Raw genomic sequence first — 15,071 nt, forward strand, 5'->3', positions numbered from 1 at the left:
TTGCTAACACCATGGCTGACGGAACATGGAGAACAGCAGGGATTAGCTGAGCCTTCACCCTCCTTCTCAGGGTGGTGGGAATGGAGAATGAGCCTTTCCCAGAGTAGTTACAGCCTAAAGCCCGATGGGGAACAGTGTATTTTAGATCTCAGTGGGTGGGGAGGGTTTCTCACAGGTAGGGTTTCTTACTTATGTGGTGGATGATTTAAGGTTTTGTGGATCCAGAGGGGACAGAAATGTCTGATGCGCAGTCCTCGATGGCTGGAGAGAGGCAGGGGTTCAGGCATACCTGATATTCCCCGCTGATACATGGCATCCTGCCCAGCCCGCTGTCACAGCGGGAGCAGGGGTGTCTAGCTGGAGTATGCTGGAGCGTGGGGCTGAGGCCAAAGCCTGGCATTTCAGTTTCTAAGATGGGTGTCTAAATAAGATGTCTGAATCTGATCCTCAGTCTAGTCTTGAAGCTTACTTGTAAATAAACAATATCTTAATCACTTTATAGTTTCCAGCGTTCTCTCATTGCATGTCTCTGCGCCGGTATTTGGAGAGCATTCATCATCGTGGTAAATGAGTGTCTGTTTGGTCTGCACATGGTATAATTAAGTACCAGCTGAGCCCATAGTATAATGTGATAATTCTCATTCTGACCAGCTGAAATAACTGACTCTTAACAACTGTGCTCTTCTTGCTCCTCTCCCTCAGTTCCCAAGAAGCTTCTGCATGAAACCCAGCCAAGACCAACCAATTACCAAGGATTTCAGAAGCCACATTTTCCACTGCAGCCAAGAGTGTTTGATCCCAATGTTATAGAGGACGGTGTGTTCCTTTCTGATGTCTCTCCTTCCAACATAGGACGTGCTCTGCCAGGTAGCTATGACTATTGCGATTTTGGCCCAAACCTAACTGTGTTGTGGTAACCGTTCCCTTCTGTCTTCCCTTATCTGGGTTTCTGTATTGTTCCCAAACCCCATCCATGTCACAGTCAGAAAGAGAAGCTTCAAGGCATGACCAAAGACGGACCAAAGTGAACTATGAAACTCACACCAGGTTTCTTGAACTAGCAGTCACGGCTACGTGTGTCAAAACTTATCCCAGAAATAATACTTTTTCTTAGTTTAGATGCAGACCCGTCTAATGCAGCGGCAAAGAAAAAATCAGGGCAGAGACAGTAGATCTGCCTCACAGGGGACAGAGAAGTTTTCAACCAAGCTTTGAAATATGATGCTATTTTCGTAAAATGCAAAGTCAAGAGAGAAGAATGAAGTCAAATCTTAGCTATCTATAGGGACAGGTGAGTAGGAGGAAAGGATGGTGCATGAATAAAGGAAAAGCGCAGGTGAGCACGTATTGGGTTAGTCGGTGGCCTCTGTGTTTCCCAACGTGCAGGAGACGGTGTATGACCTTACTCCTGAAATTCCCACCCTGCGCTCCAAGAGATTCAGCTCTAGGGTGGGTATGGGCATGGTGGGTGTTGTCTCTTTCTACACTCCTGGCAAAGTTAATCCACAGCCTGGGTAATCAATCCACAGGTAAGTAAGAGTCAGCAATAATGTATTTGTCAGTTTGGAGGCCTTGCTGAAAAACTGTGAAGGAAGATAATTTTGAGTCATCCTGAAATAAATTTTGTGATCCTGGTGATTCTTTTAAGCAGGAAAAAAAATCCTGAACTCCATTCATCTAAACGTTTCACTTCTACAAATGGAACCTTTTGCTTAGTTTTCCTGTTGTTTATTCATTCATTTTTGAAATGCGCACCATTTTTCAAACACAGATGTCATTTTGAAATTAAGAGCTAAAAGAACATTTTGAAAATAGCAAAATGAAATATTTGGACATTTCTGTAATCTCCTTTCCCATTTTATTTCTTTCATTGAAACTATTTGCTAAAGTCAGCCTGGTATCATGAATAACCTCTCCAATGCTTGAATTGTGCTGTTGGGCGAATTCACTGCTAGCTGAAATAATTTTCCTCAAGTTTGATATAAAGTCACAGGGAAACAACTCGAGTGACTGGGAACAGCTGAGAAAGGGTGGGGAAGGGAAAACAAGTAGTAGGTGAGCTGATTAGGCATAGACAAGGACTTCAAAGTTAGCAAGGAGGAAAGGGAATATCTTTTAGTGTGATCCTGGAATGAATGGCAGCCCAGGGAACCGCGCGGCGTAGCAACACATGGCCCTTGTGAAATTGTGTTTGTTTGTTTTTTCCCTCCTGCATAACCCCAGTCATTTTCTGGGTTCCCTGTCTGTGCTTGTACAGTCCTGCTGATGACAAAACCAGTTCTGTGGTTTTGTGGGACTCTTTGCTGGAGTATAGCGTATGCAGATGAGCATTCATTTGAAAACTTGTTGGATTGCATCTGTTCTTTGGACAAATCAGATGTAAAAAAAAAATAAAAAATATTCTTCTTGCATCTCACATGAGAGGAGTTATGCCTTCCTCTGTCTCCTAAATACACCCTTATTGCACAGCGTGGTTTACAAGGGATGCCGCATACCCAACAGAAATGGTGTCCTTCTCAGCCTTTCCTGGCCGATCTGGCACATGCCCATGGAAGCCCCCACTGCAAGTATAATTTAAACCTCAGGCTTTATGAGATGCCGTGAAAGTATCGACAGTGGGGGGCGGGTGGTTTGTCACTAACCCGGAACGGGACACGTGAGAGAGCGTGGTGCAGAGGCCCCAGTTTCATATCCTACCGGCTCGGAGCAGCTGCAATCCACCCTCATTGACTGGACTTTAATGGAGAGTTGTAGAAAGCTCTCAAAGACCTAGCAGGAAGCTGGAGCCGCCTAAACCAGCAGTCCTCTTTACGATGAGATATAAGGTTATGAAATATATATGAGATTATATCCTGGTGGTGCCCCTCCTTTTCATTGATTGTAAAGGGATTTCAAATTAACTAGTTCAGAGCCAGACTCAGCATGCAGACGTCTCAGGCAGGATTCCGTTACCCCCATATAAACGTGTCATTTGAGATGGCCTGGGATGTTCACCTGGCTTCTAGATGTTGCCCTAGAAGGGTAAGAGTTTCCCCTACATCCCTTCTCATACCTGCTATGTCTGTGTGGATGTCCTCCTGACCCTGGGGTGTCTTAGATGTCTGTGTATGAGTAAATACATCAAGTAAATACTCATACTGTGTATGAGTAAATACATCAAGCTTCAAGTGTCTGCCATGGGGAGAGCTGAATGACACTCTAGGATCTGGCAACTAATAGCAGGATTCAGTTGCCTCAGTTTAGACGCATAGTGCTACTTGAGATGCTCTGAAGTATCCAGGACATCTTCAGGAGAAATGAAAAATTTATCCTGATTCCATGGATTTCTTTGAAGGAACAGTGGTAGAGAAAAATCCAACCACTTGTACAGACATCGATTTACCGGACAGGGAGAAAAAAGGAAAGATTAGAGGGCACATTGGTGTTTCTGGTGCCTGGATTGGAATTGGAAGATTTTCCAAAGCTTTGCTTTTGATTTCCTGCTGAACGTGCCCTGGTCCCTCTGTGCCCCAGTGTCTCTGTTTGTACAACTGATCTTCAGTGATCTCCATTCTCCTAAAGCAAGAAGTTCTTGGGATATTTTTCCCTTTTGGATCTGTCACTCAGGCAGGCGTGTTGTTTGAAACCTTTGCTTCAGGGCCAGTCATTAACACCTCGGTAGCTTGTAACCTGTGGTTTTCCCAAGGCCATGCAGCTATTCCGTGGCAGGGATACAACTGTGCCCGCGTTCCTTGGGGCTGATCCCTTACAGCGACGCCTGGACATCCATCCCCGCCGTTTCTCCTCCCAGGCAGATTAGGAGTTGGCATCACTGCACGCACGTTCATGCGCTCAGTCCCTCTCCATCCAGTATTACCGGTTCTTTTTGACACCCCTCAATTTCTGTTACCACTTCCTGGCACCGAATGTGCTTCACGCCGCTGGGTTTGCGGGGAAAGGAGACGGATCAGGCAGCCAGGGAACACGGACTGTCTCGTGTTGTGGCTGCTGTCAGAGTGCTTTTGCTTGCACGGCACTGATGGCATTATCGGATTTAATACCCGCAGATAAGCAGGAGCCAGGTGGAAGTCTGTGATTTTACAGTGTGCTGCGTGCTTTTGGACAGAACCAGGCACCCAGGGAAAGGGGCCTGAAAAACTCTAACGGCTACAGTTAAACCATCACACGGATGATGGAGCTGGATGCTGTGCACTGACTTTTTTGTGTGTTTAAAACACTTAGGGTTTTGTGACTAGTCTGCCTGCAGATCAAGGTGCAGGGGGCACTCAGCAGCCAGCTGATAAGGTCTGAAAGGGTCTCTTTGAGCCTCCTGGAATTAGCTGCCCCCTTAGCTCCAGTCTTCAACAAATAAAATCAAATCATTAACCCATGTTCACTCACCTCTCCAAAGGGGAAATGGTGTCTGGGTGAAACACAATACGAGCAGGCTTCTGAAGGAAGTCATAAACTCAGGTCCGCCCTTCCCCGAGAAGGCTGGAGAGAAAGCACGTCTGTTTGCCAGGTGTGAACGGATCGCTACAGCGAGACACCGGCAGAGGGTTGCCGCTCTGCCGGCTCTGCCTGTGTTTTCCAGTCCTTATTACAAGCTTAGCTGAACCTACTGTTGATAAAGGCTCCTTTGATTTACATAAGAGAAAAGAAACCTGATTATATATTTGCTGTAGCGTAGGTGGGTGTGTCTAAGTGGTGACATGAAAGGGCAGGAGACGGGGGAGAGAAGATGCTGCCTGGATGCAGACAGGGTATGTTCTCAGCTGAAGCTGTCTGAGAAGGTTTAGTTGCCCCCCGAAAAGGGGCAAATTTGTATTTCTATCTATCTGTTGAACAGCTCCAGATTTCCGAACACAGATGCTGAGCTGGTGGGGATAGGGCAGGGTAGGGCTGGGGCATGTGCCTCGTTCCTCATTCCCTTTCTGTTTCAAAGCAGAGAAGAAGAAAGGGAGATCGGCCACCTTCTACCCTCTAGACAACACCCCCTTCCTGCTTCCCGTGGATGAGACACAACCGCCGGCACCCAACAGCAGCATGGAGCCCGTGGGCGTTAGCACGGAGATGGCACTGCTCAGCAACATCCTAGCAGCGTATGCCTTTGTCACAGGTAGGTCTTACGGCTGCCATCCCTCTGGGCTCTCAAAAGCTCTTTGTAGACCCTCAAGAGAGCCTACATTTCACAGACACCTAGGGTTAAATCTGCCTCTTTGAACTGTTTGTATTTTTCATTCGTCTCTCAGCAAATTCTCCCTTGAAAGACCTGACCAGGACAGCTCTAGCAGACAGTATATAACAGGGATTATTGTGCTCTGCTTTCCCCTGGATTTGCTCTCATCTGAAGTTAAATACAATGTAATCTTACATGTGGTATTATTCCTAATGCTCCGTTTTCCTGGAGATCAAAGCCTGGCTCATTAGGGAGGCAAGCTTGTTGTCCTGTAATTTGGAAAACAAGCAGCACTCAGATCATTACCCTGCTTAAGAGAATTTGGCTTATCTTCAGTAGAAGTGTGAAGATGAAGTAACTTGAGAGTCTGCTTAATTGTATATTTAAATCTAGTTTAGAGTAAGATTTCCTTGGATCACGGTTTATCTTTCACCCACGTGTATCTTTCAAGTACCAGGGGAGCAGTCTTCTAAGAAGATTCACTTTAAAAGTGGAAGTAAAGATTGCGTGCCCTACTGAGTGCTTGGGGTCAATACCATTGACAGCAAAAACTATGGTACAGACAGGTGATATAGTGCAAATGTTTCCCATCCCAAAACTGCATGAGGTACCGTGTCAGCAGTAGGGGTTGCCTACAGAGTTGGAGGAACTAACCCCAAAATAAGGAGGAGCATTGGCTGAAGAGCATCAGATGCACTAATTCATCATATTTTAGGCCAATCCCTGCTGCTCTCCCCAGAAGGAGGGCCCCGATTTCAGTGTAACTAGCCTCCTGAGGCAGGACGTGCTCTTTGTGGCCACTTTTTCTTATGAGATTGCAGGGTGTTCTCCATTTGTTTAATGAAAAGTTTTTATGCTTACTACCTTGCAGTGCTTATTGCCAAGCAGTATTACCTTTCCAGTAATATTAATGCATTGCTCTTTTACTACATGCTGTTAATAATTCTGCATACTGCGGCCAGTCTGCTAAAACCACTGTAGTGCAATTATACTATTCTGTAGCATTGAGGTCTCAATAACTAAAACACCAATATTTGTAAGCTAGATTTTCACGTCAGTGTGCCATTCAGTCTTGCTAATTCATTAAATACTAACGCGTTCTTGGTGCCATGCTCTTGCTCTTGCTGAGAGCCCACCATGCTTCTTCAAACAAGTATTTGGATTTGAAACAACTAGCATGGGCTTTGCATTGTGGAGCCACTGAGTAGATTACTGTTTCTGCATATTTAGTGGAGGGTCCTTCTAAAAGGACCATGAATGGTGACTCCAGAGTTCTGCCCTTCTAAATGTTCAATGGTGGCATCAGGATCAATCTTTTCAGGGCACCTTTAATAAGCAGGCATCTTAAGTGGGATTAGTAGTGTTCTTCACAGACGATAGCTGAGTAAGATATATTTTTTCTTGCGTGGACTTCTTTAAGGAAAGATTAGAAAAAGCAAACTTTAAAGGACTCTTCTGTCTATCACACATCCCACCCCTCTTACCTACAGCTGCCATTTTTTGACGTGAAAATGCCTGCATTCCTAACCTTACTTTAAAATAAAATACTGTTAATATTATTTTTCCCATCTGAACAGTAATGGGCAGCAGAAGGTTTTAGGATTTATGGTCAGGGACAGTTGGGGCTAGGACTTCGGGCTGCTGCTGATGCCCAGAGTCCCCATGGACTTTGCCTGCATTTACCACAGCAGAACTCTTTGACCCTGCATTCATTTCGTAGGGCACAAGGCCTTGATTCATCCCCTTCACAAGGTGTCAGTCTTGGCAGGAGCCTCTAGATTTTACTGTAGCACAAATAATAAATAAGGACGGTATTTTCTTGCCCTCTCATGTTGTGGTCTCCTTGTGATGTGTTCACCGTCCACTGGATGTCAAATATGTAAAACTCAGACCTCACAACTTTGGTTTCCAGTGATCAGTTCCGGAGCTTGTTGCTCATGTTTTCCAGTGCACATAACCATGGCTGTTAGATGGGTTTTAGTCTCAATGATATATATGTTCAATTCATTATTTTTAAAAATAATTGATGGCTGTCCCATGGATTGAAATAGCAGATGCCCTAAACCATCTTTATCTGCTGCATGTAATTTATCCCTCTGCTTTTAGCGGAGAGGATGGATTTGGCATGATTTACTTCATTATACACGAATATGGAGAGGTTTTAGCTTATGAGCTCAAAGACAAGCTGTCTCACAGGGTACAAAAATCATCTGCACAAAACTAGAGCACTGCAAAGCCATCCCCCTTTATATTGCAGATTTTGAGCAGCAGAACAGTTGGAAATTTTTTGCGCTCGCCTGAGTTTGGGACCCTGAAGGCGGCTTAAGCCACAGCAGCTGTTGATGTCCATAGAAGAGCCATTATAGTGGCTCAGGAGAGGCAGGGTATGGGGCGGCCAGGGAGGGCTGGTTCTGGTTCACACATCTTCCCACCACTCCTGACCACAGCCTCGGTGCCGGAGGGAAATGTTAGCTGAAGAACTGCTCTGTTCCATAACACTAAAAACGTCCCTCGGGTAAACTCTGCAGACTGAAAGTGCTGTATTCAGGGTTTCCCTGTGCTGATGAGTTGGCTCAAAACAGAACTTTGCAAGAAAAAATTGTAAATCAGTGGGACCAACATATAGAGATGTTTTTTTCAGACCCACTACAGAAAAAAGAAGCTACGGGCACTTGGTATTTCATGGGTAAATTGTGGGCTTGAAAGGATGATCCACTCTACTATTCCCGCCTCCTGGCAATGGAATGTCTCTTAGTCTGGGGAGAGCATCCACAAATCACTGGTGTCCCCTCTGAGCTCAGTGGTGTTCACGTTTTCTGCACAAAATGGCAGGTTTTGGGGGTGCAGCTGCAAACGAAGAGACTGCCGGCTTGGTCACTCGCACTGTTGGCACATGCAGAGTCTTGCAGTGCACAGAGGGGAGAAGTGCCGATATTAGCGAAAGCCTCTGCGCTCCATTCCACCATCTTTTTGACTGACGTTCCCATATAAAAGTTGGGAACGTTCCTATTGAGGAGTGAAAAATCACAGCACAGCAGGAAGCAAAGCCTCTTTGCAGGAGTGTTGGTTTTCACCATCAAATCTGTTTGCAGCTATTTCATGGTTAGGAGTATCAAAGCCAGAGAGGTGTTACTCTTATCCCAGGTTCCAGAACCTTGAAAATAACAATTCTTCAGAAATAGGGGGAGTGAACAATGTCAACGAGGAGTGAATTTTTCATCTGATCAAGCAAATAAACATTATTTAGGCTTCAGTCCTGCAGAAGGCTCAGGGATGCCCTTAATTTTAAAGCTGGTTTTCTTTATAGAATGAGGTTTTTAATTATATGCAATCTCTGCCTGAAAACCTCAGATCTGTCATTTGCCACGGACCAAAACCTGTCTGAGTGTTTGGAAAGACTTCACCAGTCTCAGTGAGAGCTGGAGCTGTCTTTGCAGTCACAGTCTACCAGCAAGACCAGAACCATCCCTTGTGGGTGGATAAATATTAAATGTTCAAATTGTATCAGAGCACTTCCAGTGCCTCCCTTTGGGCAGGGGGCTTATTCCAGTGTAGTCGTTGGATTCAGGCTGAAGTACTTGGAGGGAAACCTCCACAAATCCCTGTTTTATTCTTCTTCCACAAGCAAAGCTTTGCTGCCAAGTTATTAACAAGGGGCTTCCAAAAAACAACCCGGGGGAGATCATTCCAACTTTTAGAGTGCTTGGCCTGAGCCTTATTAATAAGGGGCTCCTGGAGAGCTTCCTCTGTTCTACCAGGGGATTTTGGCAGCCTGTGGGGCTAACTGTAAATTCCCTGGAAGATATTAGTCCTACTGTTTGTCTGGCCATGCTTAATGCTGAACCTTTTACTGGGGCCCGCTGAAATTTTCCTCCCCACTGGGGTTTCTCAATGCATGAAGCCATCACAGGAAGCCAGCAGCGTTAATGCCTAGATTGGTTTTTATTTATTGAAACAATTTATTATAATAGCAATAACAACCTTGGCCTGGGGCATTTCCTGGGGAATTAATGGCAGTCTGGGCTGATGCTCCCAGCAGATTGTTAGCCCTCAGGAAACAGGCTCCGTAATTGCTGCTGGTTTGGTTGGAAAAACAAAATAAAATGTGTTTCTAATTTTTGGCCAGTTTGAGTGCGTAGAAAATGGTGGGTTTTGTATAGAGGGTTATAAAGAGCATATAGCTTTTGTCTGCATGGATTAAATTCAGGCTTGGATCAGTGACATTTTCATCAATGCTTTCAGTCCAGAAAGAGAAATACCAGGAAGGGGAAAGGTAACCCCAGCTAAAGAGACTGACAGCAACTGGATCCTGCTAGAAGGTTAGGAGGAAAACACATCTCTGAGCTGTCATCCACAGCAGTGGAAGAAAAAGCTACACTGGTCAAAATCCACGTGTTAAAAGGGCATAACAGAGTTCGCAGACACACACGAATGCATATCAAAATTATGTTAACTCCTCCTACTGATGTCCGTACACTTCTAAAGAGGTTTCTTTTTTTCCAATATAATGAGGGTTTTGAGGAGTTTCAGTGTTGGAATGATGAATCCGAGCCACCTTTGACTTTTTGGAAGATGCTGGGCATCCATTTGCTGACGAGGATGCCCCTTTTTAGTCTTGCAAGTCCAACATGCAATGGGGGAAGGCTCTCAAAGTCACTAATCAACTGTCAAACCCTCAAATCTAGGCTATTGCTGACTTGGCTACTTCAACTGAGAAAAAGCAGAGTCCGTGGTTTTTAGCTCAAGTTGCTCTTTCTGCCGTGAAAAAAGAGAGATGTTGGTGTGCGAGTGGATTGTCCGTATGATAAATGCCAAGACTGCAGTTGAACGTAGGGTTACAGCTCAGTGAGGAAGTCCAGACAGTGTCTCCGATGTTGACAGAGTAGCTGTAGGAGCTCATAAATGCCACTGGAGCCCAAAGATTCAATTACAGCCATCGTACTGCATGAAGGGCTATACGTACAAGCACGAACAGGGGATGAAAAATCGTTGCTTAAGTAGTAATTGAGGCGCAGCTTGCTCATGGATATGGTAGCATGGAAAAAGGAGCGCGGAGGAGAAAGGAAAAGCAGGACATGGACAAAAAAGGGGGAAGAGAAACTGCATGTATCTGCATCTCAGGCTCCAATCTAAGGGTTTTTTTTTTTGAGTTGCTTTAAAAGAGTGAGCAGTGGAACTAATGCAACCAAATCAAGCCCATGTGTGTGCAGGAACGCGGTGGTCGGGAAAGTGTGCCTGGCATCCTGTCAGCCAGGCAGAGCGGAGACAGGCTGGACCAAGCGTCTTCCAGGACAAACAGATCTGTCCCGCTCATTTGTTCCTCTCGTGCTCCCACGCTCTGGGTGTCCTCCTTAGGACTACTTGCAAACAAAACTTTGCAATCACTGTCCTGACTAACACTGCACATGGAGGTAAAAGCACTATCAGGTTGTGACTCTACTTTTCCTGGGGTTTTCAAATCTCTGGAATTTGGGACACTTCTTTACTGTTCACACAGTACCAGGTGGGCAGCAGCTTTGCTACTGCAGAAGCAGGGATGCAGTTTTAATTCACGTTCTGCCCCTTGAGTTTAGAGTTGCCACTAACTTCATTGGAGCCAGGATTTCACTTGGCCATACTGCGCCAAGAGCCATTGGCACATCCTTCCCACCTGCTCTGGTATCTTCTCTTTTACCTTTGGATTTTTGCTGTCTCATTCTTGCCAAAATATCTTCGCTTAAAGCTTTGGTTTCACTACTACTGCTGCATTTCTCTCCTCTTTCTGTTTTTTGGACTTGTATATATCTGGTGCAGTTTTCTCCTCTTTTTTTTTTTTTTTTGTAGTCTCTTTTCAGTCCATTTTTTGCCCATGCCATCCATACCAGCCAATAGCAACAGTCTCATGTTTCAGACTATCATGACATCTTCCTCCACCTTGGCTTGTCAGTCACCTGTGAGAGTAATTTGGTAGGAGAAAAGTGAAGAGCATAAAGGCATTTCGTCCCTGTAACTGTTCCATGAGCATCTCCAGACGTTGAACCACAGGTTGCCTTGACCCACGTATGAGTCAGAGGGCTCTAACCACAGAATCAGAGAATAATGCAGGCTGGAAGGGGCCTCCAGAGGTCACTTGGTCCAACCCCCTACCCAGGACATGGCTAACTTCAAATTTAGAACCAGCTTTGAAGTTAGAGCAGGGTCTTGTTGTGTTGAGTTTTGAATATCTCCGAATGGTTTCCAGTTCGTCTTCAGCAAAGTTTGCTTTGAGGAAATCAGCTGGAGAGGCCAATTTCTAAAAGCACAGCGTGGGGAAGTGAAGGTAGAGCGGAGCCTTTTAGTTACAGAGATCTTTTGGGGGTGAATGTCAGGCTCTCAGCTGGTGGGAACTGTTAGAGCTCAGTCACTGAGTTCAAGGGAATAAGACTTATCTGAGGAACAGACTCCGTCCTTGAACTCATGACTCCCAACAGACACAGCGGAGTAGAGCTGGCCTTGGCACTTCTTGGTTCACCTTCACCCATTCACCATACCTATAAACTGAAATGATTCAGCCCAGGGGAATTGCAGTAGTAAAGTTTATCATAATTATGCTTCTAAGTAGTCCCATGAATCAAAAAAAAAAAAAAAAGTAGTAAATAAACAAGATGACCTAGTTTAAAAGGCATTGTGGATCCTTTGGAGCCTTGTTATATCACCTCTGAAATGTGGCTGTGCAGGATTCATCCTGTTAGTGCACTGACTCCAGCTACGCTTGTGTAGCGCAGGTATACATTTTGGTGGTCTGGGCGGAAAGCCAGCACACTTGCCTTAGATAAGTAAATGAAACCTATGAATAAATAATACGCATTTTTTCCATGCTGCAAGGCTTCCCATTTCAGCTGGGCCACAGCGCAGAGAGCATATACAACTTTGTAATCATCTTTACTCCTCGTATGATGGTAGTGGACGTGACAGAGAGAAGCACTCAGCTGCTGCTGGGTGTGCAGCACCCTGGTGTCAACCCGGCTCGCGCAGCCACTGGAATTAGCATTTAATTCTGCGGGCTGCTCCTTCCCCTTCCAGACAACTCCAAGACACGACTGCAGCAAACCCACATTCTGCATGTGGGCAAATGCCTTGGCAGCAAATCTAAATTCCCCTTCCTGATTTCCCTGGGGGATGGAGGAGAAGGAGGGCATGGAAGCAAAGCAACCATTAGAAACTCTGTCCCTCCAGAGACTGTGCATGGAGGAACTGTGTGTGTTTTGTTCTTTTAAGGGTTGTTCTCGTCAGTCATTTCATAGAATCACAGAATTGTAGGACAGTTTGGGTTGGAAGGGACCTTTAAAGGTCATCTAGTCCAATCCCCCTGCAATGAGCAGGGACAGCTTCAACTAGATCAGGTCACTCAGAGCCCTGTCCGACCTGACCTTGAATATTTCCAGGGATGGGGCATCTACCACCTCTCTGGGCAACTTGGGCCAGGGTCTCACCACCCTCATTGTAAAAAATTTCTTCCTTATATCTAGTCTGAATCTTCCTTCTTTTAGTTTAATGCCATTACCGCTTGTCCTATCGTAGAATCATAGAATTATAGAATGGTTCAGGTTGGAAGGGACCTTAAAGCTCATCCAGTTCCAACCCCCCTGCCATGGGCAGGGACACCTCCCACTAGACCAGGCTGCTCAAAGCCCCATCCAGCCTGGCCTTGAACACCTCCAGGGATGGGGCATCAGCAGCTTCCCTGGGCAACCTGTTCCAGTGTCTCACCACCCTCACAGTAAAGAATTTCTTCCTGATATCCAATCTAAATCTCCCCTCTTTCAGTTTGAAACCGTTACCCTTTGTCCTATCATTACTCTCCCTGATCAAGAGTCCCTGGAAGAGTACTGGAAGGCTACTTTAAGGTCTCCCCGGAGCCTTCTCTTCTCCAGGCTGAACAGCCCCAGCTCTCTCAGCCTGTCCTCAGCCTATTGCAACAGGCCCTGCTAAAAAGTTAATCTCCTTTCCCCTTTCAGAAAACCCCGAGCGGGCTGCTCTGTATTTTGTCTCCGGAGTGTGCATTGGACTCGTCCTGACCCTGCTGGCCCTGGTGCTACGGGTGTCCTGCCGAACTGACTGCAAACGCTCCTCCGCGAAAAAACCTCCTCGGGAGCGGGAGAGCGACAGCGACAGCAGCGACAGCGATGACGATTCGGACACCACTTCAGACCTCTCGGCCCGCAGGCACCGCAGGTTCGAGAGGACTTTGAACATGAACGTCTTCACTTCGGCGGAGGAGCTGGAGCGAGCTCAGCGGCTGGAGGAGCGGGAGCGCATCATCCGGGAGATCTGGATGAACGGCCAGCCGGACATCCCAGGGACCAGGAGCCTCAACCGTTACTACTAAGCGATGGGGAGTCCAGCCGTCCTGCCCTGACCCTGGGGCTCCTCCACACGTGATAGAGGAGAGGGAGGGAAGGAATATTACGCGGGTGTCTCCCCTTTTCCTTTCAGGCGTGGAGCAGAGTGGATGGACAGCAATAAAGCTTTCCTTGTCTCCTTCTCCCTGACATATTGCTATCACCCCTCTTCACGGACACTTTCTGCTTACAGCAGAGGTGGTTGCCAACTTCATTTCTTAGTAGCAGACAGGAAGATAACAATTCTCCCATGCGAGATGTGGAATTTGGCTCACTGTGGTACGAGTGCTCCTCTCTTGGCTGGGAGAGAAGTCATCCAGGTTTTGATGTTCATTTAGGATTTTTTGGTTTCCCTTTCCTGAGGACTGTGGGAGAATTGTGAACAAACCAACAAATCTGGAAAGATGATTTGGGAAGGGAGGGGGAGGTGCATCCTGACTGATTGTCTTGTGACTTCAGAAGCCATGAGATTAACCTAATTAAAACCCCACGGCAAATATGACTTGTTAAGAACTGGGGGATGAGGGGGGGAGGGTGATTCTTCCATCGTGAAATCATCTCGGTGCTTGGATCTTTGCCATAGTGTATTCAGTTATTTATGGCTGTCTTGTCATCTTCCTTTTCAATGGGAACATTATTTTTTTTTTTTTTTTTTTTACTGACACCTCAGGGATAAAATCCTATTATTTTTTTGAGTCTGTTCTCCCTGCTGGCCCCTGTCAAACACAACCCAACCCACCTCCAACAGTGAAGTTATGGTAATATAAGAGATGTGTCAGTGACTGGTGAGAAGTTAACAACCTCAAAGAGGTTGAAAAGGGTTTTCTTTTTGTTTTGTTTTAAATATATATATATATATATTTGAAGATGCTGCACAGAAATGTGCCTTATTCTTTTTTTGTTGTTAAACTACAGTTTTCCTATGGATAGCAATGCACAATGTTTTATATATTTTATTAAAAAAAATTAAAAAAAATTAAAGGTCTATGTTTACCAGAGGAAAATGGAGACAGAAGAAGCCACATATGACAACAGAATGGGCAATAAATGCTAAATAAACTCTGGTTTGCTTCAATACATTTGAATTTGCATCCTCACTTTTGGCATAGGTGTTGCTCGAGGGAGATGCTTTGGAAGAGCAGCACACTTCTGCAGGCAATCAAAGCTGATATCTTCTGCATGCAGGAACCTGGAGGCACTTTTTCCTTTGGCTGCAGCCCATCAGTCTCCTTCTGTGGTGTACATGGGCAGGAGCAGCTGAGCAATGTGTTGGTTCTCAAGTGGCCATCCCAGAGCCTATCTGCATCGAGGGAAAGGGTCCCAGTGATTTCATAATGCTTTGAGTCTGTCCCACAGACCCAAACCATACCTGGACCAGAAGCAAATGTTAAATGAACAAAAGGAAAAAAAAACACATGGAAAAAGTGAAATATAATTTAGTGCACCTGCAGCTGTCCCATGGAGCATTCCATGGGATGTCGCCACTCTGCTCACTATCTATGTACTTGTTAGTCACTCCCAAGCACCAGTTCACATCACTCCAGTCAAAAAAA

General features: G+C 45.7%; 1 protein-coding gene across 6 annotated transcripts in view; it reads left to right on the plus strand.

Moving 5' to 3' along the window:
- The window catches only part of EVA1A (eva-1 homolog A, regulator of programmed cell death), a 216,130-nt gene extending 201,577 nt beyond the window's left edge, over nt 1–14,553 (plus strand). For 3 of the 6 annotated variants that reach the window (XM_054196263.1, XM_054196266.1, XM_054196267.1), the window contains 3 exons: nt 703–867; nt 4,925–5,098; nt 13,135–14,553. In XM_054196263.1, the coding sequence (XP_054052238.1) occupies nt 703–867; nt 4,925–5,098; nt 13,135–13,505 (710 nt within the window). In that variant the 3' untranslated portion in view covers nt 13,506–14,553. The remainder of the gene's footprint in view (nt 1–702; nt 868–4,924; nt 5,099–13,134) is intronic. The other 3 variants (XM_054196268.1, XM_054196269.1, XM_054196265.1) reach the window with 2 other exon arrangements.
- Nucleotides 14,554–15,071: the final 518 nt, after the last annotated feature.

The sequence above is a fragment of the Rissa tridactyla genome, chromosome 3, assembly GCF_028500815.1.
Source record: "Rissa tridactyla isolate bRisTri1 chromosome 3, bRisTri1.patW.cur.20221130, whole genome shotgun sequence".
NCBI lineage: Eukaryota > Metazoa > Chordata > Aves > Charadriiformes > Laridae > Rissa > Rissa tridactyla.